This window comes from Temnothorax longispinosus, chromosome 10 (genome assembly GCF_030848805.1).
Source record: "Temnothorax longispinosus isolate EJ_2023e chromosome 10, Tlon_JGU_v1, whole genome shotgun sequence".
NCBI classification, from domain to species: Eukaryota; Metazoa; Arthropoda; class Insecta; order Hymenoptera; family Formicidae; genus Temnothorax; species Temnothorax longispinosus.
In genome coordinates, this window is record NC_092367.1 from 1,670,051 (window position 1) to 1,688,204 (window position 18,154).

The 18,154-nt window shown below is 39.6% G+C and overlaps 5 protein-coding genes across 5 annotated transcripts; 2 read left to right on the top strand and 3 right to left on the bottom strand.

Moving 5' to 3' along the window:
- Positions 1-73: 73 nt before the first annotated feature.
- On the bottom strand, positions 74-2,802 carry LOC139820344 (uncharacterized). The gene is made up of 4 exons (XM_071790528.1): positions 2,349-2,802; positions 1,644-1,825; positions 1,012-1,380; positions 74-711 (listed from the first exon to the last, which is right to left on the bottom strand). Exons 1-4 carry the CDS (start codon positions 2,677-2,679, stop codon positions 478-480), a joined length of 1,116 nt encoding a protein of 371 aa, XP_071646629.1. The 5' UTR covers positions 2,680-2,802; the 3' UTR covers positions 74-477.
- A 2,062-nt stretch (positions 2,803-4,864) lies between these two features.
- Rpl15 (ribosomal protein L15) lies at positions 4,865-7,274 on the top strand. Its single transcript, XM_071790531.1, has 5 exons — positions 4,865-5,004; positions 5,387-5,567; positions 6,121-6,257; positions 6,598-6,708; positions 6,967-7,274. Exons 2-5 carry the CDS (start codon positions 5,396-5,398, stop codon positions 7,159-7,161), a joined length of 615 nt encoding a protein of 204 aa, XP_071646632.1. The 5' UTR covers positions 4,865-5,004; positions 5,387-5,395; the 3' UTR covers positions 7,162-7,274.
- Positions 7,275-7,380: 106 nt separating this feature from the next.
- Positions 7,381-8,651, bottom strand: Arpc3a (Actin-related protein 2/3 complex, subunit 3A). Its single transcript, XM_071790533.1, has 4 exons — positions 8,512-8,651; positions 7,995-8,171; positions 7,722-7,917; positions 7,381-7,616 (listed from the first exon to the last, which is right to left on the bottom strand). The coding sequence occupies exons 1-4, from the start codon at positions 8,515-8,517 to the stop codon at positions 7,462-7,464; spliced, it is 534 nt and encodes a 177-aa protein (XP_071646634.1). The 5' UTR covers positions 8,518-8,651; the 3' UTR covers positions 7,381-7,461.
- Positions 8,652-8,831: 180 nt separating this feature from the next.
- Positions 8,832-12,228, top strand: LOC139820335 (uncharacterized). Its single transcript, XM_071790512.1, has 3 exons — positions 8,832-9,090; positions 9,163-9,330; positions 9,414-12,228. Exons 1-3 carry the CDS (start codon positions 8,920-8,922, stop codon positions 11,673-11,675), a joined length of 2,601 nt encoding a protein of 866 aa, XP_071646613.1. The 5' UTR covers positions 8,832-8,919; the 3' UTR covers positions 11,676-12,228.
- Positions 11,889-16,609, bottom strand: LOC139820340 (cytochrome P450 6a2-like). The gene is made up of 5 exons (XM_071790522.1): positions 15,771-16,609; positions 14,121-14,643; positions 13,548-13,769; positions 13,076-13,327; positions 11,889-12,937 (listed from the first exon to the last, which is right to left on the bottom strand). The coding sequence occupies exons 1-5, from the start codon at positions 16,104-16,106 to the stop codon at positions 12,768-12,770; spliced, it is 1,503 nt and encodes a 500-aa protein (XP_071646623.1). The 5' UTR covers positions 16,107-16,609; the 3' UTR covers positions 11,889-12,767.
- Between the last annotated feature and the right edge of the window lie 1,545 nt (positions 16,610-18,154).

Consider the following 18,154-nt stretch of genomic DNA (forward strand, 5'->3'; position numbering starts at 1 on the left):
TAAGTACGTAATTATAGTCCTTTTTTTTCTACTACACGTGGAGATAAACACTTGGCGAAAATTTCGACGTTAATCGATTGCGTGTTTCTTTTATTTCTTAAATCAATTATATAAGTTCTCTTTGTGTTCTACATATATTCTACCTAAAATTAGACACACGTTTGCTATGTGTGAGGGATATACACATAATATTCCCATAAGGTAAATGGCAGTGTGACGGTGTATTACGATGCGGTACCGTTAATTCTTATCATCGAACTCTTTTTGTAGGTACGTTGCAAAATACTTGTGCAAAATGGACATTATAATTTCCTTCAATCCTTTTTCACATCGAGATCTTTCCGCGATTGACTAAATTCATATCAAACATATGTACGGCATATATGATACACGGTATTAGGCACTCGAGGAATGACTGTGCACGTTGCATCACTAATCAGAAGGAACTCTCATCTCTCTCTCACGATGACTTCACCGTTAGACTACGACGCTTCGCCTGTTGCTTTTGCAATGGGGACTGTACACCTCTAATTTGTCCCGCGGTGTGTTCATCGCGGAATAATCGATCGGGAACGGTATGGTATTACCGCGAATCATGCAGGAGTCCGTCATGCCCAGGAAATGTTCTCCCGGGCCGAACGGGCCGCGGCCGAACAGAAAATTGGCGAACACTAACTGATACTGCGCCCAGCCGAGAGGATGATCTCCATTCTGGAACAAATTTTTTTCTATTGTTATTAATAAATTTCGAATTAATTTCTTATGAAGAAGTAATAAGAATTTAATAAAGAATTGAAAAAAAATCTATAAGATTTTTTATCTCATAAAATTATGACTTTTCTTAATCTTACAAATCTTAAGCTCTTCCTCATTTTTATTTATTTTTTTTAAGTTTTCGCGATAAAGGAGTAAAAAAATATTTTCCTAATTTACACAGAAAAGTTAGCCGTACTCAAATTGTACTTTAGATCGATAATTGCTCACGAAAGCTATTTTATGGACTTAGCTAACCGAAGTCATAGAGCTGTAGGCGATGTCCAGGCACTTGTTTATCCTGTCGGTGTCCAGACCGACCACGGATCCGTAGAAGGCCGCGAGTTCCTTCTTGCTGATCATCCCGTTCCCGGAGCTGTTTATGGCGAGGAAAAACACTCTGGGCATGACTTTGATCCAGAATGGCATATCGTTGTAACTGGCACCGTCCGGCGGTGCGACGATCTGCGCCCACCAGGACAGCCAATCTTCGAGATTGATCTTTTTATCCGGCTCCACGGGCCCTTTCTTATTCTGAAGGATCAATCCGGCGAATCCATTCTCGATCTCCAGAAGCCTCAGGTACTCCGGACCGTTCCACGACCAGTCCGCAAATCTTCTCAAACGCTTTTTGAGGCGAAAAAAAGTGCTATTTTTAGATAGACTCGACGTTTTTCGACTTTGTTACATAGAAATGCAATTACAAAATCAAAAACAATAAAATTTTGTATACATATATTGGTTCAAATCTACAAATCTATTGTGTGATTTCATTATAGATTTCTTTTCTTTTCTCATAGAAATGTAGAAGAGAAAGTAAAGCAAGCTTTTTATATTACTCCTATATAAGTTTCGTAAAAATCGAGTTTATTTTTCAAAGCGAACACTACCTCGGAAAATAATGTAAAATCCTTCCTGCTGATGTAACCGTCTCTGTCGTGGTCTAAGAGGTGCGTAAAAAAGTGTGTGAATTTATCACGTTGAATGAGAGCTAAGGCCTCCGAGCCTCCGAGTTTACTGAAGTCAAAGGCGGATAAACTGTCGTCACTCGGAAAACGGCTCACCCAGGTCGCTATAAATCACGATAATTCTCATTATATAACTAATTTTAATTTAGGCTATCAGTATATCTCATTGCCACGAGAATAACGAAAACTGATTAATAATATGAATATATTATTTAAATAAATTAACTAGGCAGTAATAACAATTTAATTATTTACTAAATATTTAATGGAATAAATCGACATTACTAAAATAAATTAATATATTATTTGTATTATTTCGGCGAATATATCTTTTCATGCCTTAAAGAGATTTGCCATCATCTGTTATTCACTCAAGCACTTATACTTTCTAACTTAAACAGTTAACTTTCCTTTTTTTCATAAAAAAATCTAGAAAAAAGTAAAAAAAGTTGATATTTTTCATAATACTTATCTTGTCAAAATAAAAAATCAAATTTTTGAACCAAAATTTGATAAAAAGATTTTTTAAGTACTGTTAGAAAATACGACTCTGCGGGATTAAGCCGCGATTAATTAAACAAATTAAGAAGCTTGCTCGAGAGACTCATAACTCGGAGAGTTACTCACTCCAGACGTGCACGCTCCAGCTGGGCTGCTCCAGCTGTTCGGGGACGACGACGGGCGCGATCGCGATCTCGTCGACGTTGCTGCTGGTCGTTCGCCATCTCTTCAGAAGGTCCTTGGTCCGGTCCTTGGTACGGTCGCACGCCTGCCGCCAGTTGGTGATGAATTTGCGCGGTACCTTGAGCGCGTTGGGGTCGTCCAGGCTGATCTCCTGGCTGTTGAGGGAGCTGCGCTGGCTCTTGTCTTGTTGCTCGCTGCCGCCGCCGCCGCTCGACGTGCCGTCGTTCTCCGGATAATACATCGGGTCCTTTATGCTGCCCGAGCGGCTCTCCATGACGGACTACCTTAGCCCGGCGTCATGCCTAGCCGACGCTACGTACATTTCAAAGGGGGGACCTCTCTCGCGCTCTCCTGAAAATAATCAATTCCACCGGCCGGAGAGGTCACCGGGTCGCTCGATATTGCGACCGCGCCGTTTCGTCGAGACGCGGACTCTTCCACGGGGGTGCAACCAGGTGAGACGGCAAAGACGTGGACGTGGTAGACACGTAGGTCTCTTTCTTACACAGCAACGTCATGTTTCACGTGCCATTTCCCTTTCTTTCTTCTTTTCCCTTTCATTTTAGTATTGACGTTGAAATATATTCTCTTGCTTTATTTAGAATTGCAGAAGAGATAGAATTTATCATCGCTAGAACGAGAGATTGTTGTTGGAAGGAATGCAATGGAATGGATGCTTCTTGAGTAATTTCGCTCCGAAAAAAAAAATTGATGAATGAAAAAAAATAATGATTGAGATGAACGGACAATGTTTGAATAAAATCGAAAATAAGGAGATAAAAAGATAAGAGAGACATGAAAGAAATTATCCGAAATTATTCTAAAATTAAAAAAGGTATACATTTTTAAAGAATTCTGAAAATGTGAAATCTGCGTATAAGTTAGTCCTCTGTAAGGACTATATCTAATAATAGTTATAGGAATATTTCATGTTATCTAAAAAATATAGTAGCAATTTATTACGCATCACACATGAGAGTAAATATTAACATCTATCTCTTTTGTTAACAGAGATAAATAAGTAAAAGGTAATGATGAAGAAAGAGGGGTTGAAAGTAAATTCAGACCGGAGATTAAAAAGTTATGAAGGGAAGAAGTAAAATCTACGTATAAAAATGCTCTTATTACAGTTTGTTTATACATATATAAGTATATCTAAATAACAAATGAATAATTAATTATAGTCATTTCAGTCTTCTCTGAAAATACAGTAGCGATTTATTACGCGCGATATGATAAAATATGACGAGATATTAACAGAAAATACTATCTCTTTAATTATTTCTTATCAAACATAAATAAGAAAGAAAAAAAAGTAATAATGAAAAAAAGGGGTTGCAAATAAATTTAGATCGGAGATTGCAGAAATAAGTTATAAAGAAGAAAAAATAAAATCTGCGTATATAATAATATATCTCTTTTACAGTCTTCTTATAGGTATCTATAATAAATGAATAATTAATATAAGCGTACCTATTTGTATGCATGTCTTCTAAAAATACAATAGCTGTCTATTACGCGCGGTATGAGAATTAAGATATGACGAAATATCAACAGAAACTTTTTTTTATCTATTATTAGATATAAATATAAGTAACAAGAAAAACAATGATAAAAAGTGAGAAAGATGGAATAAAAACAAATTTATATTAGAGCCTAAAGGAAGAAGAAAAAGAAAAAAAAAAAAAGAAGAAGAAGAAAATGAAGGGAATTGTATGTACACAGAGAGAATTTTCTCTTAGAATTTACTCTGAAAATCATGATAGTTGTTGAGATAACATATATTACGAAGAATTTTATGCGAGTTTTCTGATTAATATATCTACTATAATAAAAAATATTAATATGTATTACAATAAAATATGCATAATTAATTTTACTTAAAATATATAATAAAATTTCAATAATTTTTCAAAAATTACCAATCTGCTTGGAAATAATTTTTATTACGTTGTTTGTAAAATGTCTTTTGCATATTTCAAAAATTCCTATCATCGTTATCGATAATATATATTTGATTGGTTGCCAAGTTTGTAGTGAATTCGTATATCATATTTGAGAGGAGAATTTTCTTATATGTAATTATATAATTAAGTTTATGAAAAGCATAGAACATGCTCTTTTATTATCAAAATTGGAGATCATATAGTGCTTTCGCGTTGCGTTAGTAGATATATAATTGGGGTCAGAATTATAAGAACGACGTGCTTTCTCATTCCGACATAAATTTGAGCTTGACCCAGATTCTGCATATCGATACAGTCTGGGTAATCTTTTTGCGGGAATCATAAATCGCATATACATATATTCATTCATGTATACATATATACATATATCTTGAACGACCATGCGCGCCTGCACGAATGGGCAACCCGTCATGCTGACCTGTTATGTCAGTGCAACAACCGGTGTAATGTTTTATGACCGCCATCTTGTCTCGGATATCGACGGATGTTCGCGCACGCGATTCTCGCCTTGCATTTCAGAGGTCTCTGGGAGTGACGTGGAGCACGCGCCATCTTGTTCTTGTAGAGCGCCGCCATCGGCGCCATCCCCCATCAGCGAAAGCCGGACTTCTTTCCTTCTGTTCTCGCGTGGGGTGAGTGATACGTGTTGGAAATCGCGTTTTATTACAGACATCCTAGATTTCACGAGCGTCGGGAGGCGGGCAGATTGTTCATCGGACTACCCGATTCGAGATCCCTTCATATTTTTCGTCGATTTTCCCGTCGTTCGATTATTATTCGCCGCAACAGAAACGCTAACCTCGAGGAGATGCCCGCCGCAGTCCGCACTCGTGCTCGACGTTTCTCTTCCTCGAACGCGCTTCGCGAAGCATCGCCGACAAAAATAACGATTCAAACGTGCACGCTTTTCGTTGGAGAAAGAGAGAGAGAGAGAATTGTTCAAATGAAATTTTCGTAGCTCAGGAATCACGTGTAACGCATTCTAATCATGTATTCATTATTTGTACCTTTTAGGGATTCGCGATGGGTGCGTACAAGTATATGCAGGAACTGTATCGCAAGAAGCAGAGCGACGTGCTCCGCTTCTTGCTGCGCGTCAGATGCTGGCAGTACCGCCAGTTGACCAAGATGCACCGTGCTCCTAGACCATCCAGACCAGATAAGGCCCGCCGTTTGGGTTACAAAGCCAAGCAAGGTAAGAATCTGGCCGATTGTTCGTCCGATGAAAAGCATACATATGTGTAAAAATATTCTGTTCTACCGATATCCAGTTTTAAAGATATTTAAGAGCCAACAATTTAACATTTATATGATGTCTGCTTCTCAGGTGCATACAGTAAAAAACAGTTTTGTTTTTAGCGCCAAGGTATTCTGGTAATTTATAGCAGTCGTGGAGACATCGTATAAATTTGCTGAATTATTTCTTTTTTAGATGTCTTGTACACTTTTTATTTCACGAGGAAAGCATATGGCTCCACGACTGAATCAGTTTTATTTCACATCTAAATTGATGAGGAATTTTTCAATGTGATTATACAGTTATACCGAACTACCTTATTCTAGCATCAGAATGCATGACAATTTCTACGTGAACATTAAATGATGAATTTGGACGTGCACCACTCTGACAGTTTTATGGAGAGACTAATACCTATCTAACGTCTACTGATATATTTGACGAATTAACTTTACGCGACGAGTACATAATCGCAAATGGAAAATAAACGCGATATCTTTTTTTTGTGCAGGCTTCGTTATCTTCAGAATCCGCGTGCGCCGCGGTGGACGCAAGCGTCCAGTTCCCAAAGGCGCGACATATGGCAAGCCCAAGAGCCACGGTGTCAATCAGTTGAAACCAACCAGGAAACTGCAGTCGGTTGCCGAGGTAAGATGTTACACAGTTAAATGTGCACAGTTAAATTGCGCAAAAAGAATCTTGGAAATCTCTATGATGAATTGTACCATGCACCACTCTTACATTAGAATGGGGAAACAGTTGTACCTCTGATCACAGACATGCAGAAATAATAGCTTTATTAATATCAATTAACGTCAACCGAACAGAATCTTAAATCTTATCATTATACTTTTAAAAATGATGACAAAAGTTTTTTTTTAATGAATAACGTTGATTTTTTTTCTTCCTTGGATGTCTGAAGCCGACGTTAGTTCGAAGATTACCTTTCTTTTTAACAGGTCTCTTCACTAAGAATGTTTCTTTGCAGGAACGCGTCGGCCGCCGGTGCGGTGGACTGCGAGTACTGAACAGCTATTGGGTAGCTCAGGACTCTTCGTACAAATACTATGAAGTTATTCTGATCGATCCTGCCCACAAGGTCAATATTCAAAATCAATTTATAGCTTTTAAAAGTTTCTTAAAAAGTAAAATTATTATTTTATTACTTTTATATATCCGATGATATATCAAATATTCGATATACTTTTTCACATTTGATATGATGACACTTAATATCACCAATGAACGATTACATGATTATTTATCTTCCTTGGATGTCTGAACACAACATAAATTTCGAGAATTATTTTTTAGGGATTTGTTCGTCACACGTTTTTAACATCTCCCTTTGTTTCAGGCAATTCGCAATGATCCTAAGGTAAATTGGGTATGCGACGCCGTGCACAAGCACCGTGAGCTCCGTGGTAAAACTTCCGCCGGCAGAAGCTCTCGTGGATTAGGTAAAGGACATCGTTATTCGCAAACGATCGGTGGTTCGCGCCGTGCGGCCTGGAAGAGGCGAAACACATTATCTCTCCGCAGAAAGCGATAATTATTTTGTTTGTAACCTCCGCAATGCAAGATACATCATTTTATTGCTACGCTTTACGTTGTATCAATATCGTGGCGTATTCTGTAAAAAAAATAAATATCTCTTTCCTAAAACTTGTAAAATTTTGGTATCGTGTTTCCCTTTCTGTACCACATATTCGTATGTGATCGCGCGAAATTTCTATAAAAGCATTTGTAATAAAACAAAGTGAAAATGCGTGACGAGAAACGGATAATGGTTTTTTTAACCGCTTTATTTTTCAATCATGCACATTTTCAAAACAATTATAAAGGAAATAACTCATTGACCGGGTCCAGACAGCGACTTGTCCATGAATTTCTTCTTTGCAAAACAGAGCCACCATTTGCTCGGCTTCCCATCCTCGCCGTATACTTTTTCAACAATTCTAGCAGCCGTTTCCTGCCTGATTTGATGAAGATACTGCCTCATAAGATCTGAAAATTGAAAGTAACGTTATATATTATCCGGAAATACACGTACGATCTTTACTGATTACTATTATTTACTAACTTCTACACGTGAACGAGTTCGGTACTCACCAGCTTCCGCAGGGCTGCTTGGTTTGGCGTATACAGAATTCAAGGGAAAGCCAGGATCACCGGGGACGTCAAATTTGGAGATAGCAAGGGAAAACATCTCATTCATGGCTTGTGGCTGGGTCGCGCACTTTTGTAGCTTCTTCAAACATTCGGTAATGAATAGAGTGATGTAGATTAAAACTCTGTCGGCCTCGCTCTGCAACCAAAGCACAATTTGACACTTGGAGTTATATTATTGTCTCGCGACAAAATTGAGCTTTTAACATGTACTACCTTGATCTCGTACGTCCTGAAGAACACGTTTGCTTTGAAGAAATATAACGCCTCGTCGATGATGTCCTGCTCTTTGTTGTTGAAAGGTGGCGCGGGACCCCTGAATGTGGTTTTGATCGGCAGCAACGCCATGTTCCCGATGGTGCCATGGCTCTTCGTGAAACTCGAATGATACGCCTAAAACATTTAAACAATAGTAAGCAGGAGACACTCAGGGTATCACAAACGAGACGGATGACTAATCCGGTTGATCCTAAACTGTGCAACACGCTCGTTGGGCGTTACTATTCCGTATTCGAGGATTGTTTGTCATCCAAGTAACGTAAGTTGTACGCGAGAATGTTTAATTTAGCGAATGTTGAATAGAGACAGAGATAACGGTAGAAATCTGGGCTGAGAAAGAAGTGACACCAAGTGACACCACACTTTGGTTATGTTAAACGGGGTGACGCCCCGCGTTGCTGCATTTACTTTGAGACACCGCACGTTCATGCTGACGCAAGGTGTGAGAACTTACAGGCATAACGACGACGAATAAACTATATATGGGCCGGGATGTCGGCTACAACATGCCTCGAAATGTCAAACTGGGCCGAGAAAATCTAACCTAACCACAACCGCAGTTGACAGCCTAGTTCGAACGAGCGACAGCAGGCCGCGCTGAAGAGGCTACTACCGCGTCCAGGGGACGCACACCAGGGGAAAGAGAAGAGAAGAAGAAAAAGAAGAGAAGCCAGCGACGACGCGTGCTTGTGTGGCGGTCAGCATTGCGGAGTCCCCGACGATGACGTCGCGTCGAGGATCGCCGAGTTCGTGAAAAAACGTTGTTCCAAGCCTGGAACGCTCGGCCCACTCGTGCTTCCCCGGAAGCGGCGACGACGACGACGGAGAAAAGTGGGAGGAAGCTCGTCCGCACACGTTTCCCATGCAGATCGACAGCGGGATGTTGACGCGGATGAATCCGGACACCAGCCTGTGCCGCGTCTGCCTGACCGTCGACCACAACAACCAGTGCATCTTCCGCAGGAACTGGGACGGTCCCGACGACTCCTCCTCTGGGCTGTCCGAGAAGCTGCAGTTATGCTGCGGCGTGGAGGTTTGTTTTCCACTTGCACCTTCTGTTTACCTCGCATGCGGACCGCGAGACAATTTTTTTTTTCTTATCCAGGTCCTGGAAGACGACGGCCTGCCCGCTAACATCTGCCTCGAGTGCGTGATAAAAGTCAACATCGCCTACGAATTGAGGAAACAATGTCAGAAAGCGGACGTTGAACTCAGGAAGCTGTACGGGAAAGCCTCGAGGACAGACGTCGCCGGCAACTGCATTCCTACAAAAGTAGTACCTTGCTTCTATACGAGTAAAATTATAATTTCAGTGCCGTTCAGGCACTGTCAAACTGTATCTCTTTTGCTTTGCAGGATCAATGTTGTCAAACTGAGCAATCTCTTATCTTGGGTGCAATCAATTCGGAGGATAATACAGAGCTAAGTGTGGACAGTGACGTTAACATAGAGAAGAATACCTTGCAATCAAACGTCATGAGACAAGGACAAATACCAGACGCTTTCGAACAAATCAAGCAGGATGTTCTAGTAGACAGCGATATGGATTTGGACTGCGGCAGTAGATATAAACAGGTAGAACATGACAAAATAGCTAAAAAGGATCTTTATAGAACGAGGAGATTAGCTATGTTTAAAAGGGTCACGTCTATAGAAAATTTGAAGAATTACAAGGAGAGACAGAGACGATATATCAAGAAGAGCGTGAACGTCAAACGCGAGAGCAGCGACGGCGAGTGTCAGACGAAGGCGAGAAACGTCCACGGCAGGATGGAGAGAACGTCCGAGCTCGAATTACAATATAAATGTCAGAAATGTGATAGATTTTATTCCAGTAAGAAGTCTTTAGACAGACACACGTCGACCCATAACGATAAAGAGTTCAAATGCGATAGCTGTGATAAGCAATTCTTCTGTCTGGATAAATTACGTAAGCACGTTAATCTGCACAGAACGAAGGAGAAGCCGAAGCCGGTGTCGTGCAAGATCTGCAACAAGAGTTTCAGAAAGATCGACACCATGGTCAGGCACCTGAATACTCACAAGAAGGCCTATCCCAAGGATGTTTTTTCCATCCTGAAAGAGATACGGGACAAGAGAAAGTTGGAAAATAATCCAGAGTCCTTTGAGACGCCACTTACGATGGACGAGGACGAAGAAACGCAGGCGCACGACGGTCAGTTACACAGTGAGAACGACGGCACGACGAGGGAGCTGAGAAAACGTAACAATGCAAGGGTGGAACAAAGAGACTCGGATATGATGAATAGCGACTCCAGCGATGATAAAACCGAGACGACGTTCGACAACGCGTCGCTTTTCCGCTGCAAACACTGCAGCAAGAGTTATCGTACCGAGAGGTCGCTCCAACGTCATCTGCTGGTGCACGACGAGAAGAAGTACGTCTGCAACGTCTGCAACATGAAGTTCTTCCGGCAGGACAGGCTCAAGAGCCACATGGATCGGTACGGTCACGACGAAACCAAGGCGTGCCCGGAGCCGCAAAAGCCGCCGGACGACAAGTCGGCCATCAAGCTGATAAACACCTGGATAAGAGAGGAGCTGGATTCCGATAACGAGGGCAAGGGCTTCCCGTGCGGAGTCTGCGGAAAGTCGTACGACACGAAGAAGTCCCTGATGAAGCATCAGATGAACACGCACGGCGGACAGGACGAGGGCTGCGCGAGCTGCGGCACCGTGTGCAATTGCGCGTACAAGGATCAGGAGAAGAGCAACGAGAAGTCGAAGCCGTACACCTGCGAGGAGTGTAACAAGTCGTTCGAGAAGGAGATCAAGCTGCACCGGCATCTGCGAATTCACGAGCGCGCCAAGGAGCAGCAAGACGCCAACTTCAAGCGTTTCCTCTGCCACATATGCAGCAAGACGTTCCGCCAGAACACCGGCCTCATGTTCCACATGAGAACGCACACGGGCTACAAGCCGCACGTGTGCAAGTACTGCGGCCGCGGCTTCACCTCCAACTCGAACTGCATCAATCACGAGAGGACCCACACGGGCGACCGGCCGTTCGTCTGCCATTACTGTAGCGCCGCGTTCGCGAAATCGTGCACCCTCAAGGCCCACATCACCACGCACACCGGCGAGGCGAACTATCACTGCAAGACCTGCGGCAAGTCGTTCCGTCGACTCAAGTACTTGAAGGAGCACCGATTCACGCACACGGGCGAGAAGCCGTATGCGTGCAAGATCTGCGGCACCGCGTACAGCCACTCCGGCAGTCTCTTCGTTCACGAGAAGAAGTGCAAGGCCCAGTACAATAATTATCAGCCGGGGCTCCCGCAAAACGCGCAACAGCAGGTTCCCTACGGTCAATCTCCGCAGACCACCGGCGCGGGCATTTCCATGGCGTCCACCTCTTCGGTAGTCGCTCCTATCATCACCACGCTGCCTCAGGCTCACCTGAATGTCATCAACAGCACTCTGAATGTACAGGCGAACAAGGGCTACATGGACAATGTTCAGCGAATGAACGCGCACGCGGCGGCTAACGCGACCACGGTCGTCTCCGCGTCGGGTCTGCACCCGAATGTCGACATCGCCGAGATGAGTTCCGCCGTGAGGAACTTCTCTATCATCGGCCAGATGTTTCACACTTAGGAACGCGTACGAGCGTGAACGTGAATCAAGACTACTGTGATAAATACCTCCCCCCCCTCCTTTTTTTAACGATACTTGTCAAGATATATTTTACACTTCGACTATAGCATATATTTTGCTTTCTCTTTCAATAATCATCAAAATAAGTATATGTTTTGTATTGTACACATCACACAATATGGGAAGATGGGTATGGAATGTATATTTGTAACGTACGATTATTAGAAATTTTTATTATACAGAATTTTTATATACGGCAGAATTCTTATTGACCTGTATAACTGTTATATGGAAATATTTGATAACATAATGGTTACATTCTAATTCATCGAATTGTTATTTCTGTATATACGATCGGTGTAATCATCATGCACGCGTGATTCGCCCATCGAATCGAGCAAAGTTCAGTCACGAATTCTTACGATAAGTTTTGTTCTGCGTCGAAAACAATTTTTGTAAATTTCGTAACAGACATATATTCAGCAAGTTTGAAGATCTAATTATTCTAATTCATGTATACAACATGATTAAATAAATGAATTTTGCACTCATACAGTTTATTCGTTTTTCAAATTATTATATTTTAAATTAAAACTTATTCATATATCGCGCGCTGATTTAATTCTCTATTTAAATTCTACATTACTTGCATGGTTTTTAAAATGATTAATTGAGTGCATTTTATACCATGCTATCTTAATTTTCATTGGTCTCTTTGATGATTTACAATTAAATAAAAGTTGATAATGTTCTATATATTTTCTAAATAAAGAGAAGTGTAAAAGTAGTTAAATTATGGAGATAATTTGTGCAGTATTCGATCGATAAAAAAATGTGCTCTGTGAAATTTCTAAGGCTGGAAGATATTTTATTCCCTACCAGAGAGAAACTAGAAACCTGAGAGAGGCCATCCCGCCCTCGTGCCTCGCCAGCCTCGCCGACTGCCAAGAGTGACGGTGCCATCGTAGCTTTCGGCTCGGCTCGGCGGCCACGACACGTCCATACATCATTTTGCATTGCTTAATTTACTAATAAGTATACATATATATATAGCACAATACATACAAATCACATGACGTTGTAATTATCCTGTTAGGCGAGCTTGGTCAATTTTACATATATACCGTGAGTTGTTTGCAACATCCAATAGCTCAGCGGAGCATGGACAATTGGAATCTGGGTTTTCTCGCAAACGTCTATTTTATAATTCATTAGCACTTTAATTAGACCAATCTTGGTCTGATTAGCGGCGAACCTTGTTCCTAAAAAAATAGCGCATAAAGTTTCAATTATTTCTCAAGTAAAGTGCTTATGTGTGCATGTGCGCGCGCGTGCACATGTGTAAAATGAGCGTATGCGTATTTAAGAAAAAATCAATCTATTTTAGTTTCTTAAATTACCGATACAGTTTCTTGGACCATCTCCGAAAGGTAAATGATACATGGAATTTCTCTGCTCCATATTTTCCGCGCTAAATCGTTCGGGATCGAAAACTTCCGGATCTGGATAAATATTCGGATCATTATGAATAGCATAAATAGGTATAACTACTTGTAGTCCCTTTCGTAGATCGATTTTAGTCCCCTCAAAAGTGTAATTCCTTACAGGTTTCCTCGTGAGATACATTACTGGTGGATATTTCCTGAGAGTCTCTGCAAGGTAACACAAACACTTGACTTAACAGAAAGATATTTTCGAATATTTAATCGAGTTTATCGAAGTTCGAAAAATATTTGGCGGAAATTATCGCCTTTCACTTTTGGGAGATCTTATCGAAAAGGAATGTGTAAATTTGCAAATGTTTGCAGATAAACTTGACTCACTTAAACTTGAATTACTACAGAATTATTTTTTTGAGGGATATAAACAAACCTTTAAAAACCATTTCTAAATAGCTCATCTTTTTGATGTTATCGTATGTTATTGCTCCGTTATTATTGTTAAGGATTTCCTTAATTTCCTCTCGAACTTTTTCTTGAACTGATTGATTTTGCGCCAACTCATATATTGTATAGGACATTGTAGAAGAAGATGTCTCGAAACCAGCTGCGAAAAATGCGTACGATTGGGCAGCAATGAATTCATCCGTTACATCTATAAACATAATAATTTTAATATTAATCTCCGTGACTCTTATGTCAATTTCTATCAATGTTGATTAACTTTAAGCTCTGTTTAATTTACTTTTTATTTTTTTATAATTCTTACAGCTGGAAAAAGAAAAAGTAAGAGTTAAACCAATATATTAAAATTAATTTATGTTAAGGAAGAAATAGACATTAATCTATACTGTTAGTAACGCTTCGTCAATGAATATTCGATTATCTCTCTCTCGAGAGAGAATATAAGCATGTTTTAGAAAATTAAGGAGAATTAAGGACATATTGACGCATTTGAAAGTTGATAAAGTAAGATGCGAAAGATGGAAAAAAATGTTAATCCTACTATTAACGCCCAGCTTGTCAGGATTATCCTTGAGATCGATAAGTGTATCGATAAAATCGTGTCGGCGTACGTTGTTCCGCTTCCTGTATTTTATAGTGTCGCGGGTAATGTTCGTTATGAACTTGGTCACGTCATGGTCGTCCAAGATATATCCTAAGTGCTTGTAGATCCACGGAATTTCTCTGAGCAAGGTTTTAAACACGGTCTTTGGAGTGGAACGGAAGATCTTATGACCTATTTCCTGGAACTTATTATTTTCTTCTTTCAGCGCGTTCATTTCGAGGCCGAAAGCGCACGATCCAATCACGTCGACGGTGAATTTGGACGTCAGATCCAGGCACTCGACGATACCGTCTTTAGACACTGTCTCGTTCAGATACTGCTCAAAGTGATCGGAACAATTCAACACCAAGTGAAACATGTTTTTCAACTTCCCGGACGTGAAGACGGGCGAGAGCCTCGTTCTTAATGGTCGCCATCTAACAGAGTCGAGGATGAAGAGGTGCATGGACATGGGTTCGGCCTATAAATTATGCATCAGTGTATCAAAAAGCGGGAATTATGTTAGAAAGTTTTCTCTCAAAAGTTTTCGTGTGATCAACGCCTGCTCCATCCCCCCAAAACTTATACATCAGTTCAGCTTCGTGCTGAAGAGAGAAAGAGACATTCTTTCCAACTCATAATTTTCTGAGTTATTTATTATAACTATGATACGTACATTTCGAAACAGAAAGAGAGAGGAACAAATTTGTTCGAGAGCGCGCGGTAGCGCGAGATAGCGCGCGGTAGAGGACGACCACAAAAGAAACGGAGAGGAACAGCAAGTACAGAAATACAAAGTTTAATGTTCAATGTATGTACAGTTATTTACACGAGTTTCCTTTTCAGGCAAAATACCGTGAGCGCGCACAGAGTTTAGCTCGGCGAAGCGGCGATATAGCAATTAGGTGCGAAAAGCGGTGATGAGCGGTAAAGCAAAGCGGTTGTATAAAGATACTAGCGGTGATCTGCGAGCGAAATCGATTCCGCGGCGCAGCGGCGGTCCTTTTAACTCCTCCGAGGCGAAACTCCCTCCCTGCAGATTTCGCAGAATTTCGGGAGGGTGATTGGCCGTCGGAGTCTCGCATCATGGAGCTGACGTCACCGTTTTCACGTGGTGACCCGACGGGGTCGTCACCTGTTTTCGAGTGCTTTGTGTATAGCATGGATCGTTCCTTTGTTCTAGCGTTGTTGTTTGACTTTATTATTGATAACAAAGTTAAAGTTTCTGGAAAGTTAATCCCGAAAGATCCATGCTATACCGAATATTTCCGTGACAATTCTTGAACGGCATTTCACGCGAATATTAATTTACTGAATTTACTGCAGGCGTGCATGTGCAGACATGCAGCCGAACGCGACTTCGTCGCGATGCTAAAGTTTGCGATCTCAAACAAATTAAAAATAACTATATTTTAAATAATTATACTGAAATTATTATTTTTGGTATATTTTATATCACGTTTTATTTTATTTTTTCATATAGTTCGTCGCTTCTCTATTTTATTTATTATATATTATTATATGTATTATATATATCTATACATTAAATTATTAAATTATACGTTATAATTATCTATTACATGCCTGTATAAAGTTCAAGAATTATACCTTTTCATAAACAATTCCTTCCCGCTCGGCAAAGATGGTGAAATCCTTGATCAGCACTTGCTTGATGTACTCAGGATCTCTCAGAATGAGCACGGGATTCGCTCTCAAAAACACACCCACCATGGCCTCTTTCGGGTATCGGTCGTAAATATCTTTGTAGAAATCGCCCATGCATTTCTTGCCCAGCATGAATTCGGCGATGTTGCCGAAGAGCGGGACGGGTTTCGGTCCAATAATCCCGCGCGATGTCCAATAGTCAAAGTCGGCGGTGAAATAATAATAAAGTAAATATAAGATCACCACGCAGGCACAGAGTTCGAACATGTCCGCAGCCATAGTTAAATGACCGCTTTTACGGTTATGACACCTGTTTCGTAATTGTTCAATTTACTCACGGCAGCCTCATCAGCTCAAATACTGATAACAGATCAACGACATTTAATTACGAGAAAACACTGATGTCGACTGCGCAACAGTCTAAGAAGACTTTCCACTTCTGCTACGCGACTGAGGAGAGAATGACGTATCAGGACGTATATATTGGTGGATTTTATAATCATAGCCTCATTATAATCGTGCTGAATATTGAGTTACAGATATGTTGATTTATTCCACTTTTAATCATGGTAAAATTTCATTATCTACTAATAAATTACGGACAATAAGTTAAAACTCATATTTTTTATTTTTAGAACGCGAAAAGCTTTGTAAGGAAATCTGAAACGGTTAAAAGCATTTATAAGTATGTACAATAAGTGAGCAGACAGCACTTGCGCATCTGTTACATCACGAGACATTATACATAAAAGTAATATCTTTCTTTGTTATAAATCAAAGTGAAAAGATGACGTATCATTTGTATATCTATTGCTCTAAATGAGAATGAAAACATCATTTATGTTAAGAAGATCCAGAACTGCTTGTAATTCTGATAAGATAAATATAATATATATATGTGTTAATATGTGTTAACATATTCGCCGGCGTTCAGTAATATTCAAAATATTTTATTACATTAAAACAATGTTGTAATTAAAAGTTGTATAATTAAATCGTGTATATTTTAATATTCTAATATTTTATTTAATTTTGCATTTGTATGTATATGCAACTACAGCTTCTTATCTTTTTTATATTTAAATCTTTTTTGTTTTTATATAGCTACGTATTATGAATTATGAAATAAAATATTACTACAGTATATATTTTCATACCTATGAATATTAATTATAATAAAAAACGTTTATTGACTCCCCTCAGGGTTGCAAGGCGTTTTTGTAGGGACGTTCCCAACCCTTTACTCAATTAAATTAGAATTTTAAATCGCCAGTGTGTATTGAAAAAATCAGCGTAAGTGTCGTTTACTCGACCCAACTGGCCAAATTTATTTAAAAAACGCTACGTTTCGACCGTGATTTTGGTCCTTTTCAAGCGTATGGATACAAATTATTTATTAGTTCAGCATATAATGCCCAAACTACGCCACATCTAAAAAATAATTTGTGCGTTGATATCCAAAGAATTAAAATATAAGTATGTATGTTGGAACGACATATTCGTTAGTCGTTCGATTGTCGAAGGACTCGTCAAAACTGTAGCATTGTTCGACTGATAATGTTATCAGAGATAATAATGATTATCAGTCGAACAATGCCGCCCCCTACTTATTAATTATAATATATTAACTCCTTATAGTTTTGCATGAATGATTGTAAAAATAGCACTTTACGATTGTATAGGAAGCACATTTATTTTCATATGTATTTAAAAACTTTTTGAAAACGTAAAATGTCATTGCTTTTTATTTAGCGCCATTACGAAAAATCCTTAATTATATGTTTTAAAAATGTTTTCACGAATTGTTTATTTATCATATGTAACAATGCGCAAAAATACAAACAAATATTTCTTTTTATAACTGTTAAATAATTTAGGAATGCAAGAGTTAAAGACTTTTTGAAAAGATCAACTTTTATAATATTTTATTTTGTCTATAGGTATATATTCCATTCTAAAATTTTATTCTTATCTATTTAAATGACGTTTTTTTTCTCATTTATCTAGAACGGATTGATACAAATGGACAACCATCTACATTGATATTAAGTAAATACTTCTGGAGAATCAACTTAATCGCGGTGAATGTTCTTGTTGCTGTTGTTGCGTTATACCATATATAGCGAAATGCTTAATTAAATATCGATTCTAGAATCTCAATCTCAGATAGAAAATATGGAAATGCAATGAGTTGTGCACGCCGGTAGATACGAAAGATACGCAAACTCAAACTATAAGCTCCATAAATGCACGAAGTCATTTTTAAACTCTCATAAATCTTTCCGTTGCGATTCCTTACTAATTATACAACACGTTGCTACTTGTAT